Source organism: Gambusia affinis, linkage group LG04, assembly GCF_019740435.1.
Source record: "Gambusia affinis linkage group LG04, SWU_Gaff_1.0, whole genome shotgun sequence".
Classification (NCBI taxonomy): Eukaryota; Metazoa; Chordata; class Actinopteri; order Cyprinodontiformes; family Poeciliidae; genus Gambusia; species Gambusia affinis.
The window spans coordinates 3,130,381-3,144,838 of record NC_057871.1 but is presented as its reverse complement, the minus strand read 5'-3'; the positions used below and the strand labels follow the sequence as shown (position 1 = coordinate 3,144,838).

Genomic DNA, 14,458 nt, shown 5'->3' with positions numbered 1-14,458 from the left:
AATCTGTTAAGTGTTGTTTTCAAATGAGTTTCAGTCTTAATTCTTTCACAGCATGTGTGTATGTCAGACAGTGAGAAAACAAACCTCAGTCCACAAAACTCATCCGTCTCTGATGTCCAAGCCTGTGGGGGTTGTGGTCGCAGTCGTCCAATCACAGCTCAGTAAGACACCAAGCCAAAATGCCATTGGTTGGTGGGAACAAGCCTGTTTTGGACTCCTGAGGGAGCAATAAATTATTAATCCATTGAACATAATGTTTGTCAGAAGGGAACTGTTGAAAGAGTTCAGGTTCGTACAACATTTCATTAAAAGGGAAATTTTATTAAGTGAAATTATTCCAAATGTTTTAGGTCCCAAACGGTTAAAGAGGCTAAAAGTTGTTATAGCTTTGAATCTCCTATAAATATTCCTTCTAAAATTTTACCATTATACTATTAGTTGGGTAGGCTCGACTAAAGACTGTAGATCATAGAATATTTTAATTTACAGTACATTGCATATCATTTTTAAATGGTTGGATGTCTGCAAATGAATTTGTTTTTAAAGGATGTTGACTCCCATTTTACGAGTTGATTTTGATAATAAAACATGTTGGCCAGACATTGGAAACATAAACAACATAATAAAAATGATCAATCTGACAAACCATTTCCTGAATAGCTGATTAAAGATGAAAATAAATGAACAGTTCTCTTAAACCTGTAGATGAAGAAAGGAGTTACTGTAAATTAGAACTAAACTGCATTTGTTCTAATTTACTTTCTAATTTACTTTCTGATGTAGTTTGCTGTTTTTCACTATTACAACTGGATGGATGGATGGATGGATGGATGGATGGATGGATGGATGGATGGATGGATGGATGGATGGATGGATGGATGGATGGATGGATGGATGGATGGATGGATGGATGGATGGATGGATGGATGAATGGATGGATGGACGGACGGACAGACAGAACCATTTTCCTTCCACTTCACAATCAAAATCTCATTCAAAAATAAATTAAAGTTTGCAGATGAAAACATGAACATCTAAAAATGTCTAAGGAGTGTGAATACTTGTGCAAGTTTCTGCATATGTACATTTATTCTTATATAACAGACTCAGCTTCTGCCTTACATGATGTGATTTCAAAGCTCTTATCTTCTGTGGATTGAACTTCAGTCATGGATGAACGTCACTGCTCAGATCTACGACTCCTCATGTTTGATTTGACAAAAACAACTGAAAAAACAGCCAGAAAGCATAAAAACACTGACAGATATATCTTCAGACTAAGACAGCAAACAAAACCCAGCACGAAATTGTGAATACTGTAAAGTCTGCAGAAGTGACTGAGGATTGGGTTTGTGATTCTGCTGTTTGCATGTTTGTGCTGTTATTGGCTGGAAGCCCAGACAAGCCCCCAAATAACTCATCAGATAGCGCTCAGATATACACGATGTTCCTGCTGTGTAAATAATTACCTAATATTATTGAAAGTTTATGTGAGAAATCTGCTGACACATATTTGCACTCATTGCACCAGAGCTGGGCATCCAAAAACAAAAAACAATAAAATAAAGATATTAAATTATGTCTAAGAACTTTGAGATATCAATTTTGTTTCACTCACAACAGAATTTGTTTTTCTTGTTTTTAGTGAAAGGCCCTATGAGGTGAATTGAACACTGATTATCTCACAGGGAGTGGACTTTGATTGAACCCGGGCATACAAAAGTGCACAGTGACGCCTCTCTGTGGATGCCATAAAAAACCGGACAGTAAGTATATAATTACAGAGCAAGACGCCTCTTCCCTTTCTGTGATAAAGGGGCCCTTCCAGGATTACCATCTGGTCCTTCAAACCCTGCCTGGTAACATCTCAGGACCAAAACAAGAACCTTTAATTAGACCTAAACAATGTAAGTGTCTTTTGCAGCTCTAACTGAGACTTCAGTGATCCCTGATTCAATGTGAAATCAAAGATCTTTATGTTTATTGTCTGCAGAGGCAGGGAACATGGTGGGACTCAAGCCCTCTGATGTGCCTCCTCCTCTTGGGGTGAAGATGGCGAGTGCCGGAGCAGCAGCCTGCATAGCGGACGTGGTCACGTTTCCTCTGGACACAGCCAAAGTCAGACTGCAGGTACCAGCAACTTATGATAATAATCATCAGTTTATGGCTGAAATGATTAATCAAATTAATCGTGATTAATTGATTGTTGAAATAATAATCAATTAATTGATAAGTGGAGAATACAGGCACTACAAACAACTATTTGTTTTTAAAAAAAGAATTGATTCACTTCATAAAACTAGTATTTCAAAAATATATGAAGATATTTCTTAAAGATCATTTCAATGCGTAAATAATTTATAGTTACTTCTTCCCCCAAATTTAGGTATGCACTGATTTGAAAAGTTGGACCAATATTGATAACCAATATTAGTAATGTAATTTCAACCAATCAACAATATTCACTAATATCACATTGACCAATCCTGTTCCCCCTTTCTCCAGAAACACAAACGGCAACAAGATGGAAATTAGAGCTGAAACAATTATTTGAGTCAATTGTGATTAATCAATTATGGAAATAATTTTAGAAGAAGCCACTATGAATGGAAATATTCACATTGACCAATATAGACAACCATTATTATTATCACAATATTGGCCAATTGACAATATTCACTAATATTAGATTGATCAACTCTCTCTCCCTTTCAACAGAAACAGACATGGCAACAAAATACTAGGGCTGAAATGATTAATCGAATCAATCATGATTAATTGATTACTGAATTAATCATCAACTAATTTAGTAATCAATAAATGGAAAACATAGACTCTAAAAATCTATGTACAAAAAATATACATTTTGCAATTAATATAAAAAACCTTCTTTATCTGTAAATATATTATTTTACCAAATGAGTACACATTATGATGTTTGCACCAGAATGGATTTATCTTCTGATTTTCTGGAATCTAAATGGCACCTCTCCCTTAGATTCAAGGGGAGAAGCAAGCGGTGGGTGGCATCCGCTACAGAGGGGTGTTTGGTACCATCAGCACCATGGTCCGGACCGAGGGGCCCAAGTCCTTGTATAACGGGCTGGTGGCCGGACTGCAGAGGCAGCTGTGTTTCGCTTCCATCAGAATCGGTCTCTATGACAACGTGAAAAACTTCTACACTGGAGGCAAAGAAAGTAGGATTTCACTTGCACACTGCAAAAACACAAAATCTTTTTATCTAGTTTCTAGTGGAAATGTCTAAGTATACTTAAAATAAAACAAAAAAGTAACGTTTTTGGCAAGATTCATGAACTTGTTCTAAGTCAATAAATCCTTAATATTGATGAAGAAGTACTAGGGATGCTGGGAGATTATTTCACTAAAAACAAGACATTTTCCCCTGTTCTAAGTGAAATAATTTCCCATGTTCATCAAAAATAAGAAAATCTTTACTTAATACAAGTTTCTATATTGCAAAAAAATTATTTGTAAGTGAGTTTTGTCTTAACTCAAGCACACTATGTATAGAAACTACACCAAAAATATTTGATAGGATGTTTTAGGACAGGTTAGCATGTAGAATGGTTCTTCATGCTTGGTGGATGAGCAAAGTCATACAGTCCGTCTATTGCAACATTCTTACTGCACCATTTATAAATTCTAGATGTAAAATAAAAAATAAAAATAAATAAAAAATAAAAAAACCTAAAAAAAAAAAACCCTCCTCTTCCACGTCTCTCCAGATCCAGGCGTGCTGATGCGGATACTGGCTGGCTGCACAACAGGTGCCATGGCCGTGTCGTTTGCACAACCCACCGACGTGGTCAAGGTTCGATTCCAGGCCCAGATGAATCTGAACAGCGTGGCGCGGCGCTACAACGGCACAATGCAAGCCTACAGACAAATCTTCCTCAATGAGGGTTTAAGAGGCCTGTGGAAAGGTGAGAGGAGAGATTCCCACATCAGGGGACAAAATCCACAAACAATGTTGTTGAATAATGCTCTAAGAGTGTGTGTGTGCGCGCGCGTGTGTGTGTGTTCTTCAGGAACATTACCCAACATCACAAGAAATGCACTGGTGAACTGCACAGAACTGGTTACCTATGACCTGATCAAAGAGGCCATTCTCAGACACAAACTGTTGTCAGGTGAGAGTTCTTCAGTCTGGGACTTATGGCAAGTCAACTTATTATATAATAATGAAACAGGATTATGTAAAATCGACTTTTTTTAGCTTTACATCACGTTCTAAAGTTACTTAAAACACATAATCATGAGATAGGAGTGTGTTTTCAACAACCTGCCATAATATGCTCTCCTTTAACACTCCTCTGTTTGAGAGGAGTTTATCAATTGGACCAGACTCCCACGCCCACTCACCTCTCTCCCTCCCCTGCAGCTGATAACCAGCCCGGTACAGAACATGTTGTAATGTCCCGTCACAGAAAGCTGTAAATGCTGCAGTTAATGTGAGATTTATCACAACCATGCTCTCCGCTCCATTCAGATTACTCAGACTGCTGACACAGACCCAGAACAATCACCTCACAGTTGATGGGATCCTTCATTATCTCCCTACAGATAATCTTCCGTGCCACTTCGTGTCTGCCTTCGGAGCGGGCTTTGTCACCACGGTGATTGCCTCCCCAGTGGATGTGGTGAAAACAAGATACATGAACTCTCCGCCAGGCCAGTACCGCAGCGCCATCAACTGCGCCTGGACCATGATGACTAAAGAGGGACCAACTGCGTTTTACAAAGGGTAAGAAAAGAATTACAATAAAGTAAAGAAAGAAATAAGAAAGAAAGAAAAAATAGTTTAAAAGAAAGAACCATAAAAGGAAGTGTATTCATTTATTGTGTTTTACATTTGTGTCTTGTTTGAAGATGTCTGTATGTGTTTGTATGAACTGAACATGAATTATTAAAGTTGTGGTCATCTTGTCTGGGTGGCCACAGTACCCCCTGTCCACCACTTGGGGGCGACACCGATGGGTGGAAATAATTACAAGAAAACCTGTTAGACTCTGTAACTCTGTCGGCTGGGGCAAAGGTTCACTGAATGGGATGGTTTACATGAAGACATATTCATGTTAGAATGGCCTAGTCAAAGTCCAGAATAAAATGCAATTGATATTGGCAACAAAAATCTGAACTGATCTTATACTCTCTCTATCCTCAGTTTTGACACTGTTGGGACTGAATACAATTTTTTAAAATTATTTTTATTGTGAAAGATTGAAAACCACAAACGGTTTCCTTCCTTTTCTCAATGATGCACAATTTGTTTTGGTTTGCTACACAAAATCCCAACAAAATAGTTTAGGGGGCATGAATACTTTTACGATAGCTCTACATTAGTATTGATAATTTCCTTGTTTTCCAGGTTTATGCCTTCGTTTCTGAGACTGGGATCCTGGAACGTCGTCATGTTCGTCTCATTCGAGCAAATCAAGAGAGCCATGATGATGTCCAGAAGAATCGAAGCACCAAACTGAGATTCCAGACTCAGAAGCCTGAACGTAAACCTTAAAACAACCTGGATGTTTTACCTCTAATACAGGGAAAACCAGCTTCTGTTGAAGCTTCATTTTCCCTGAAAACAGAGTGTTGTATTTAACTTTTTTTATACTCTGGAACCAATGCAGTCACTGTGGGAGCGAAAGCCGTTGACACAAGTTTGCACTTTATGTAACGCATGGCAGAACTTTCTCAGGTAGCCTAAACCAGCACTTACTTACATCTTAATAAAAGGATTTGTTATTAAAACGTGTTAAACATGTTTTTGTTCACCTTAAATCCATCTTTATGTGTCCTAAAGATTTTATGCTGCGTATACGCCAACAATTTTTAACTCAAATGTGAAATTTATTGACTTCAAGCAGAAAGTTTCTCACAATTGCACACTGAAGCATTAAAAACTCAGTCTTGGTAAATAAAAAGACTGAAAACAGGGTGCAAGCGTGACACAAGTGGGGAGATATTAAACCACGCATGATGGAGCACCATGTTTTATGTTTAAGTCATGAGCTCAGGTCATAAACATGAATAGCCTGAGGGTAAAACTGTCACAACACAGACACCTCAAACACAAGGAAACATGGTAATTACATTTTTTTTATGTTAAAATTTGATCACCAAGGTGCTTAAAACCTCATGAGTCATGATCTCCACCTGAGTCTTCGGCAGCAGTTCTCATTTCTCTGAACAGTCTCTGGAATGGTCACTTTTCGGAGGTACAGGCGTTCGGGTTTGTGCTGCATGTGGAAAATAGTCGTCGTTTTGGACGAAGGTTGACTGGGCACCACTAAAGTATCACTAAAGAAACTGAAAAAGTTCAATTTATAGTTTGCTTGTTGTTGAGGGTCTTCTTTGATAATCCCGCTTCCTTCAATCAGATCCAACTGGGACGTAAACAAGGAGAAATGCGTCGAAACACACTAATTGCAAGCGACATTCAGTGTGAGAGACACGTCAGGGTCCTGCAGATGAGTCTTCACTATGTTGTGAAATTTTTCTCTGTATTGATTGAAGTGCATGATGCTCTCTGGCTCCTCGGCAACCCAGAATTTATCAAACTCATACGCAAGATAACCTGGAAAGTAAAACAGAGGCTGAAGAAAAACTTCCACACTGAGAAAGAGAAATGAGGAACAGACACAGTGGCTTGAAAAAGTCTTTCACATTTTGTAACACAACCACAAACCTCAGCGTGACATCACAGGCCGGGCGGCCATCATCTAGAATTTATGTGATGCCTCTATATAAGAGAAAACTACTATTGATTAGGGCTTCAGCAATTGATTGGATTAACCGTGATGAATCGAATATTGTAATAATTGGTAACTGGAATGTATTACTCAAAAAGGGCAATTTGCTGAAAGGACGAGATACTTAGAGCAGTATTTAAGCCAAAAGTGTGATAAGCAATATTTAAGCCAAAAGTGTGCTATAAAATATATACATGTTGTGTTTAAGATTAAAAATCTTTATTTGTGAAAATGTGAACTCCTTCAATGGCAGTTTTAGCTTCACCTGGTTCATACTCTGTAAAACAAAATGTTTCAGGCATATAAATGGTTCTCTAATTATTAATCAGTTAATAAAAAAAACATTGTATTGATGTTAAGCAGGAAAGGTTGAGCTTTTCTACAAAGTAAATGGACTGAATTTCAGTGTCTTTCTAGTCATATGAAACACTTTAGACCAAAATGCCCATTAGTGTGTGAATGGGCACATTCACCCATTCACACACCAATTGGCAGACAGCTTGAGGTTAAGGAGGAAGCTGGAATCAAACCCACAACCCTCAGTTTGAAAGACGACTTCTCCACCCACCAAACCACAATAGCCATCCGGAAAGTATTGAAAACATTAGTGCATACTCCAATTTTTATGTTATATATCATTTTCTTCCTCTCAAATTTATGCTCTACTTTGAGTTGGTCAATCACATTAAATCCAAATAAAACACATTGAGGTTTGTGGCTGCATTGTGACCAAATATGGAACTTAAATATGTCTGAATGGATTTATGAAGCATTATAGTTACTCACAGTAAAACTGGTGGAAGTCCTTGAGCTCCGGAGGACCTGGGACTGAATTGTAGAAATGTGGTTTCAGAGCGCCGCTCTTCAGCAGGCTGTATGCCATTTCTGTCAGGTTGATCCCAACTATAGCATATGAATACCTGAAACACATTTCACATCTACTACACAAGCAGGTTTCCACAAACAAACAGAAATGATGCTGAAATAACTGCCTCTTACCCCAGTTTGGGATGGTTTGCATGAGACAGCACCTGGCGAGACTCTGCCGTGTAGTTTTCACTGAAAAAGCTGCAAAACAAAAAAACGTCAGGATTTATTACAGCTCAACTCAGGGGTTAATTCTCTGAATAAACAACTTCATCCAGTAAAACATGGAGTCGCTGTCAGAACTGAAGAAACAGGAAGAACAACCCTACAATTTTTATGAACTAATCTGGAACAAACTTCCAGATGAGGGTTGCCTTTAATTAATAATAACTGGAACACCGATCAATATATTTGATTATTTTGAATATAGCATTTGACAAAATGTAATATGTATTGACGTTTCATAATTGGTTATTTTATTATGTTTTCATCGAGTAAAGTAATCTAAGCTGCTCTGTTGCTGAAATGTTATACAAATGAACTTGACTATATAAAGGAGGCGCGCCACACTTTTCAGATTTTTATTAGTAAAACGTTTCTTAAATCCATACATAATGTTCCTTTGACTTCATATTTAGAATCATATTTTGATCTTTATAATTTTTACGTTAAAAGAGTGATTGTAGAAGGTCACAGGTTGCATAGTCCTGGTTTATAGGATAAAATCCCACTAAACTACAGCAAAGACTTTGGGTATAATGGGCCAAAATGTGAGAAAGAGATGCAAATACTTTTGGGAGGCACTTTATAGAGCTACAATATGTTATATTCTTCTAAATTCTCTATTACTGAGTTAGAGAACTGTATTTGTGCTTCATTTGTGTTAGAAAGTGTATTTTTCAATGAAGGAATGTGGTAAATACTCACAGCAGGTTGATGAGACCCAGCAGGCCCATTCCTCTGAAATCCGTCTTTGGATCGTCTCCTTGGAAGCCGATGTCTCCCCACTGCTTCGTTACCCTGGACTCCAGTTTCACTGTTGGCATCAACAAGTCCCAAAGCTAAAAACACAAAGTTCTACAGTCAAACATCTAAACGGCATCGGAATGGACCACAGGAACAAAGACGTCTGCTATCATCTACAGCAGCAGCTTGATTGAAAAGAAAAAAAAGTGATTCACTTAACAAAACTAGTATTTCAAAACTATAAAGGACTGGATAAACGTAGCAGAAATATACACGGAAGAAAACTAATTCATAGTGACTTCTTTACACAAATGTAGGGATGCACCGATTTGAAAAGTTGGACCAATACCAATATTAATATCGCTATTTCAGCAAATTATTCACTAATATTACATTGACTAAGCCCCTCCCACTTTACCCAGCAACACAAACGACAACAAGATGGAAATTAGGGCTGAAACAATTAATCAAATCAATCATGATTAATCAATTATTGAAATAATCATCAAGTAATTTAGCAACTGATTAATTGCAAACTGGAGTATACAGACTTTAAAAGTGGCCCTTAGCTGAAAGAACAAAACCCTCCGAGACGCAATTAAGTCAAAACTGTACAAAGAATAAAAACATGGCAATTTTAGTTTCACTTGGTTCAAATTCTGTAAAATGAATCTCATATTTTGCACTTTTTGCTTCATATTTTAGCTGCAGATGCATCCTTTGCTACAAATGACCAAGCGTACATGAAAGGAATACTGTTACAGTATTTTAGGCAATAACATTTTTACTTTCTTATTTAAAGAAAGGAATTGAATTATTTGCTTTTCTGCATATTTTAATGTATTTTTAATATTGTGCAAAAAAAAAACTTAAGTGGTTAAAAAAAAAAAATCTGCAGAATGTGCCAATTTTTCATCTGATTCATTATCAGAATAACTGATTACTGAAAAACTTTTTGTTGCAGCCGTGATGGAAATAAACATTAGTTATTAATACCGGCCCAGTTTTACTTATCGGACCGATACTGATGTGTTAAAAATTGACTAACATCACCTGACATGTTGTGCATCCCTGCACAAAACTATAAAACCCACACCTTTAGCAGCATGGCCTCGTGTTTTGGATTATCCGAGTTGAAGGCCTCCATCCTCAAGTCTTCCACACAAAAATACAGTCTGTTGTATCCTGATATCTGCAGCAGGCAGATGTACAGGTTTGCCTTAAATCTGCAAGACAAACAGAGAAAGGAGCAATGAGTCACTCAAAACTACAACGAAACAACTAAGTCAAAAATCAGCCCGGATAAAAACGTAAACGTAAACGTACAGGTGATCTGAATGGGGTTTGATTTCCTTCTCTTTCATAATCTGATCCACATGTTTCGCTACATTTTCCTTGCTTGTTTCCAAAGCTCCTCTCAAAACCTGAGAAGACAAGGAAAAACAATCATGAAAAAAAACACAGAAGTGCATCAGACAAACAATAAAAAAGTTAAATAAACAACAATCAGCCTGAGAGTTTTTTAAATTCACTGGAGAAAAACAGTACCAGTATTCTCAGAGTGTTGGCTTGAAAAATGTTTGTCAAGCTTTAGATGTACATGACATTTAGATCTGTTCTTTCTACACTTGGCAAGTGTTGCCAAAGATAAGGACAGATTAAAATCAGAAGATCTGCTGATTTTAAAGTTCACAAAATCCACTAGTCTAAAGATAAAAAGGTCAGACAGTCGATACCGTCAGCTTTTATCATCTTTTATGATGCAGCTGCATATTTTAAAAGTCATTTTAATTTACAGTAACTGAGTGAACTGGAGTTGATTTACTTCTGATTCTGAAGACACTGAAATTAATTTCTGACATATTCTTTCTCTCATTGTTGTAGCTTTTAGCAAATAGAAATATTTTAGGTAGTTCTACCTAAAACAAATGAAGTTTGATCTGATTTAAATTCAGACAGTGAGAAAAAAATGTGAATGCATCCTTTTATTAAGTATATCAACTTCTGGTTTTTAACTGTATTAAAAGTTGTTTTTCCACCATTTAGATCAAAATAATTGTTATTTTTAAATATCATGAATAAATGATGACAACAAAAAAGAAGTGGTTCAACTGAACCTGAAATGTACAATATTTTAGTTTGCATATCTTACTTTATTTTTAGATGACTGGAGAGAGTATTCTGGAGGACAAGGAAACAGGGAGCAGATTAGTGAAAGGGGGATTCTGCCCTGCAACAAGAAGAGTACTGGTGGAGGAGTATTTTACCTGCTTTTCTTGTCATTGTGGCTCCTGGTTTGTCTCCACTGCAAATCCTCTGCAGCTCACAAGTCCCTGTAGTTTTCCTGAGGAGCCACTTTAACCACGCCCTCAGCAATGATGTGTAAATATACTTCAAGAAACGCCTAAACATTTCTGCAATATATGAGAAGAAACATGCAGGAGTTACTTGAACAAAGTTTGGCATTTTTCTGAATCCATTTTAGAAGCATTTTCATTTGCATCTTCAGAGAGAACAAAGAGTTAATGGGGTTTTGTTCATTTTGCATTTTTTGGTCAATTTCAGAAATGTTTGGTTACTAAAGGAAGCGGTCTGCCACTTATGTTTCTTTTTTGCTTGGATGTAAATTTGAAGCAAATTTCTTCAAATCTAATTAGATTTTCCAGAAATTTGGGTTATGCCATTCAGATAAATATTGTCAAACATCAGGAGGGCATTCAGAGTCATTTTTGTTTCATCAGAGCGCAACAAAACATTTTGCAAAGAGCTGACAGGCCCAAATAAAGTTCATCATCATGAAAACAAAGTGTAGACTAAAACCGCAAATTAACAAGACAACTAAAATAAATAATGTACCACTTTGAGCATTTTTGATTATGTATCTCCACAATTTAGCAAAGAACCCAGCTACAAAGGAAAATAAATTAATCCATAATTATGAAGTACAAATAACATGCTTAACAAAAAGGGAAGTAAAGAGCCAGTGTCAACGTAGGAAGACATGGGCCATGAGATTCACAAAATTAATAGAAAAATTCAAATAAAAGTGAATAAGAAAATAACATATTCTTTCTGCTCTAAAAATGATATAATACACTGACCATAAATGTAAGGGAAGATTTAGATTTAGAATGAAAACCTGATACTTTAGTAATAAACATTCTGACTTAACATTAATTTATTCCCTTGTGCTTTTAAGCTTTTTATAAAACTTTACTGGAAGTACAAAGATCCATATAACAGACAAGTCATAATATTCTGACTTGTCATATATTTCGCAAAATATGATATTTTTCAGTCAGAAAAATATGATAGTAATATAGTAGGTAGTATTTTTCTAAAATCAAAAACTAAAGCTGAAAGTTTTCCCTATTTTTATATTTTCAGATAAAAATACAAACTTATAGAATTGATAGCATATATACTTTCTTTTGCACACTACGTCGATGTTAGTAGGAGACAAGTTAAATTCATCTGTTCGTTTCATAGCAACAAAGTCCTTTAAGACATTAAAATCGTCCCCAGTCAGCGTCTGAGAAGGTCGGGTGATTCTAAGTCAGCGTAGGCATAAATATTCAGCCTAAAATCTCCGAATGACATCATCTATGAGGCTGAAACAGCCAAAACAATAGCATAATTGTGTTAGCATCGATGCTAACTTCAAATTACCGTGATTATTCCGATAATTTACAAATGTTCCGCGAGTTTATTCGCCATTTAGTAACCAAAACATGTTGGTATTACCCAGTTCTTAGTTTATAATCTATAGTTTCATTCATAGACTAACCCAGCTAGCATTAAAATTTAGAAGTGACAGCTCAGAACAACAGGTTGTCATTTATTTGTCTGTTAGCTTCCTGCATCACCAAGACTTAGCTACGTCGCAAACACACCGTGTGGCAGAGCAGAGGATTACAAACCAGTTGTGCTGTTGCTTACCTTATTGTTTTTGTTGGAAAATGTTACAGAACTCAAGTATTTCCTTCTACTTCGAAGCTAACTCGTGTGTTCGAGGTAAAAGGTTAGCAACGTATCTCTTGACAACGGTGCTATGATTCTGGTGCGTTCATATTCAGATCCGACACACAGCTTCTCAACTGCACGTACTAACAAAACAAAACGTTTATTACATATAAGAACAAATAGTCGTTGCATTTAGTCTCTTTAAAACCTTTCTAAAAGAATAACTAGCAAAAATGATGTAAGATATTTAAAAATCCAGTTGGAATTACATTACGGAACTGAATGAACAATGTCTTTGAACTCACCAATTCAAGTCCTGGCACAAGCGCTGTTGCGGCGCCATCTGGTGAACTAAAATACACACGACCTGGCGCTTCAAATTCCAGTTTTCTGGGCTTTTCCCAGAAAACCAACTCAAGCAGAAAAACATTCATATATTCAGTCAGCGTTTTAGTGCGAAACGAAACAGAAAAATCGAGAGAGAAAAAATAGAACATGCTGACTGCTGCTTCCTGTCAGTTTTTTATATTGTGAAAGCCTGTAACCTTATCAAAGGAAGCGAAAGAGAGCATAAAAAATAATTTACTGTAGCCGTTCAGCCTATGGCTTTGTCAAGGATGGTTAAGCACTGACAAAGACAAAGCAGGGGTATCATCTATGAACTGAGAACATTAAGTTGTTAGCTGCAGTATCTCAGCTAAAAAGAACTATAGGCCAAATCTACAAGGAGTAAAAAACAGAGATAAAGTTAAAAGCTGAAGTAACAGCAAATAATGCAAAACATTCTTCATTGTCCTTAAATATGTTTAAAACCAGTCATTCCAGGTAAGCTGCACAATTTACAAATAAAAATGGTGCAAAGTTCACTGCAGGATTAGTTTTATAAATTTATATGAGGTGTTTATAATGAGTATTCATTTGCAGATGAGTAATTCTGCTGCTATTAGACTGGTGGTCACGCTGCTAAAAACAACAGCAAGATCCAGCACAAAACCACAGACATGCTTGAGCAGTAATCTGGTTTATCAACTATGCTGCCGATCTTCAGATTGTCATCGTTGGTGCACTTGACTTTAATTAAGTCACATTCTCTCACCTAATCACATCCCTCTGGGTTTTCACGGGCTGGAGGTGTATCCCATACAATTACTGCATAAGAAGAGGAGCTCCTGTCTGAGGCAGGCTATATTTGAAAAGCGAATCCCCAAAGTAAGCACTTAGTTTCTAGAAATAGTCTGAAGATTAGAGGAGGATGAGTTACAATACAGACTATAATGCTGAAATTAAGACTGGGCTATTTTAAAACATCACGAATTTAAAAATTACAGAAATTTGATCTTTTATTTACACTTTTATGGTACACTCAGTAGCAGTGCTGTGCAAAAGCCTCTAATCAGCCCTCATTTCTTAATGTTTTGCTTCCAAGGAGACAGTGGTAAGTTTGAGGAGGATGCAGTAATAAAAAAAGAAATAAAATAAACATCAGTGTAGCATACCCTCCTTCCCCAAATGAAGGATTGTGGTTTCACTGATGAACAGTGAGGTTTATTGGGAGTAAACACTGAGTTTTACCGTAAGAGCTGTATGCACAAACACACACACACACAAAAAGACAGTGTAAGCTACAAAAACACACTCTTACAACCGTAACATATCAACTAAAAATAACATTCACTACTAAAAATATCAACTCTAATTCAAAACTATACCTACTGTTTGTATACAGCAAAGCAAATTTACAATTCCAACCAATCAATATTAGAAATATCCTTATTTACAAAATAAACAAGGGGCGCTGATAACAAGATACATTTTACAACTCTGTTGCAACTTGTTTTCCATTCTTTCTGTTGGTAAGCTGCCCTTCTATAATATAAACAAGGGAAGCT

At 36.6% G+C, this 14,458-nt stretch overlaps 2 protein-coding genes across 2 annotated transcripts; one reads left to right on the top strand and one right to left on the bottom strand.

Annotated features, from left to right (window-relative positions):
* Positions 1–1,747: 1,747 nt before the first annotated feature.
* ucp1 (uncoupling protein 1) lies at positions 1,748–5,772 on the top strand. Its single transcript, XM_044113417.1, has 7 exons — positions 1,748–1,907; positions 1,994–2,130; positions 2,999–3,197; positions 3,747–3,944; positions 4,050–4,151; positions 4,585–4,765; positions 5,390–5,772. Exons 2-7 carry the CDS (start codon positions 2,005–2,007, stop codon positions 5,499–5,501), a joined length of 918 nt encoding a protein of 305 aa, XP_043969352.1. The 5' UTR covers positions 1,748–1,907; positions 1,994–2,004; the 3' UTR covers positions 5,502–5,772.
* Positions 5,773–5,850: 78 nt separating this feature from the next.
* elmod2 (ELMO/CED-12 domain containing 2) lies at positions 5,851–12,924 on the bottom strand. The gene is made up of 10 exons (XM_044113418.1): positions 12,875–12,924; positions 12,546–12,712; positions 10,874–11,020; positions 10,759–10,787; positions 9,933–10,030; positions 9,703–9,832; positions 8,568–8,701; positions 7,773–7,841; positions 7,560–7,693; positions 5,851–6,598 (listed from the first exon to the last, which is right to left on the bottom strand). Exons 3-10 carry the CDS (start codon positions 11,016–11,018, stop codon positions 6,444–6,446), a joined length of 894 nt encoding a protein of 297 aa, XP_043969353.1. The 5' UTR covers positions 11,019–11,020; positions 12,546–12,712; positions 12,875–12,924; the 3' UTR covers positions 5,851–6,443.
* Between the last annotated feature and the right edge of the window lie 1,534 nt (positions 12,925–14,458).

Coding starts and splice junctions, on each gene's coding strand:
- ucp1 (XM_044113417.1), top strand. CDS start 2,005: ATGGTGGGACTCAAGCCCTCTGATGTGCCTCCTCCTCTTGGGGTGAAG. Junction 3,198..3,746: donor CTACACTGGAGGCAAAGAAA/GTAGGATTTCAC, acceptor ACGTCTCTCCAG/ATCCAGGCGTGCTGATGCGG. Junction 3,945..4,049: donor TTTAAGAGGCCTGTGGAAAG/GTGAGAGGAGAG, acceptor TGTGTTCTTCAG/GAACATTACCCAACATCACA.
- elmod2 (XM_044113418.1), bottom strand. CDS start 11,018: ATGTTTAGGCGTTTCTTGAAGTATATTTACACATCATTGCTGAGGGCG. Junction 9,833..9,932: donor AAACCCCATTCAGATCACCT/GTACGTTTACGT, acceptor TTTGTCTTGCAG/ATTTAAGGCAAACCTGTACA. Junction 7,694..7,772: donor GCAAACCATCCCAAACTGGG/GTAAGAGGCAGT, acceptor AATGTGTTTCAG/GTATTCATATGCTATAGTTG.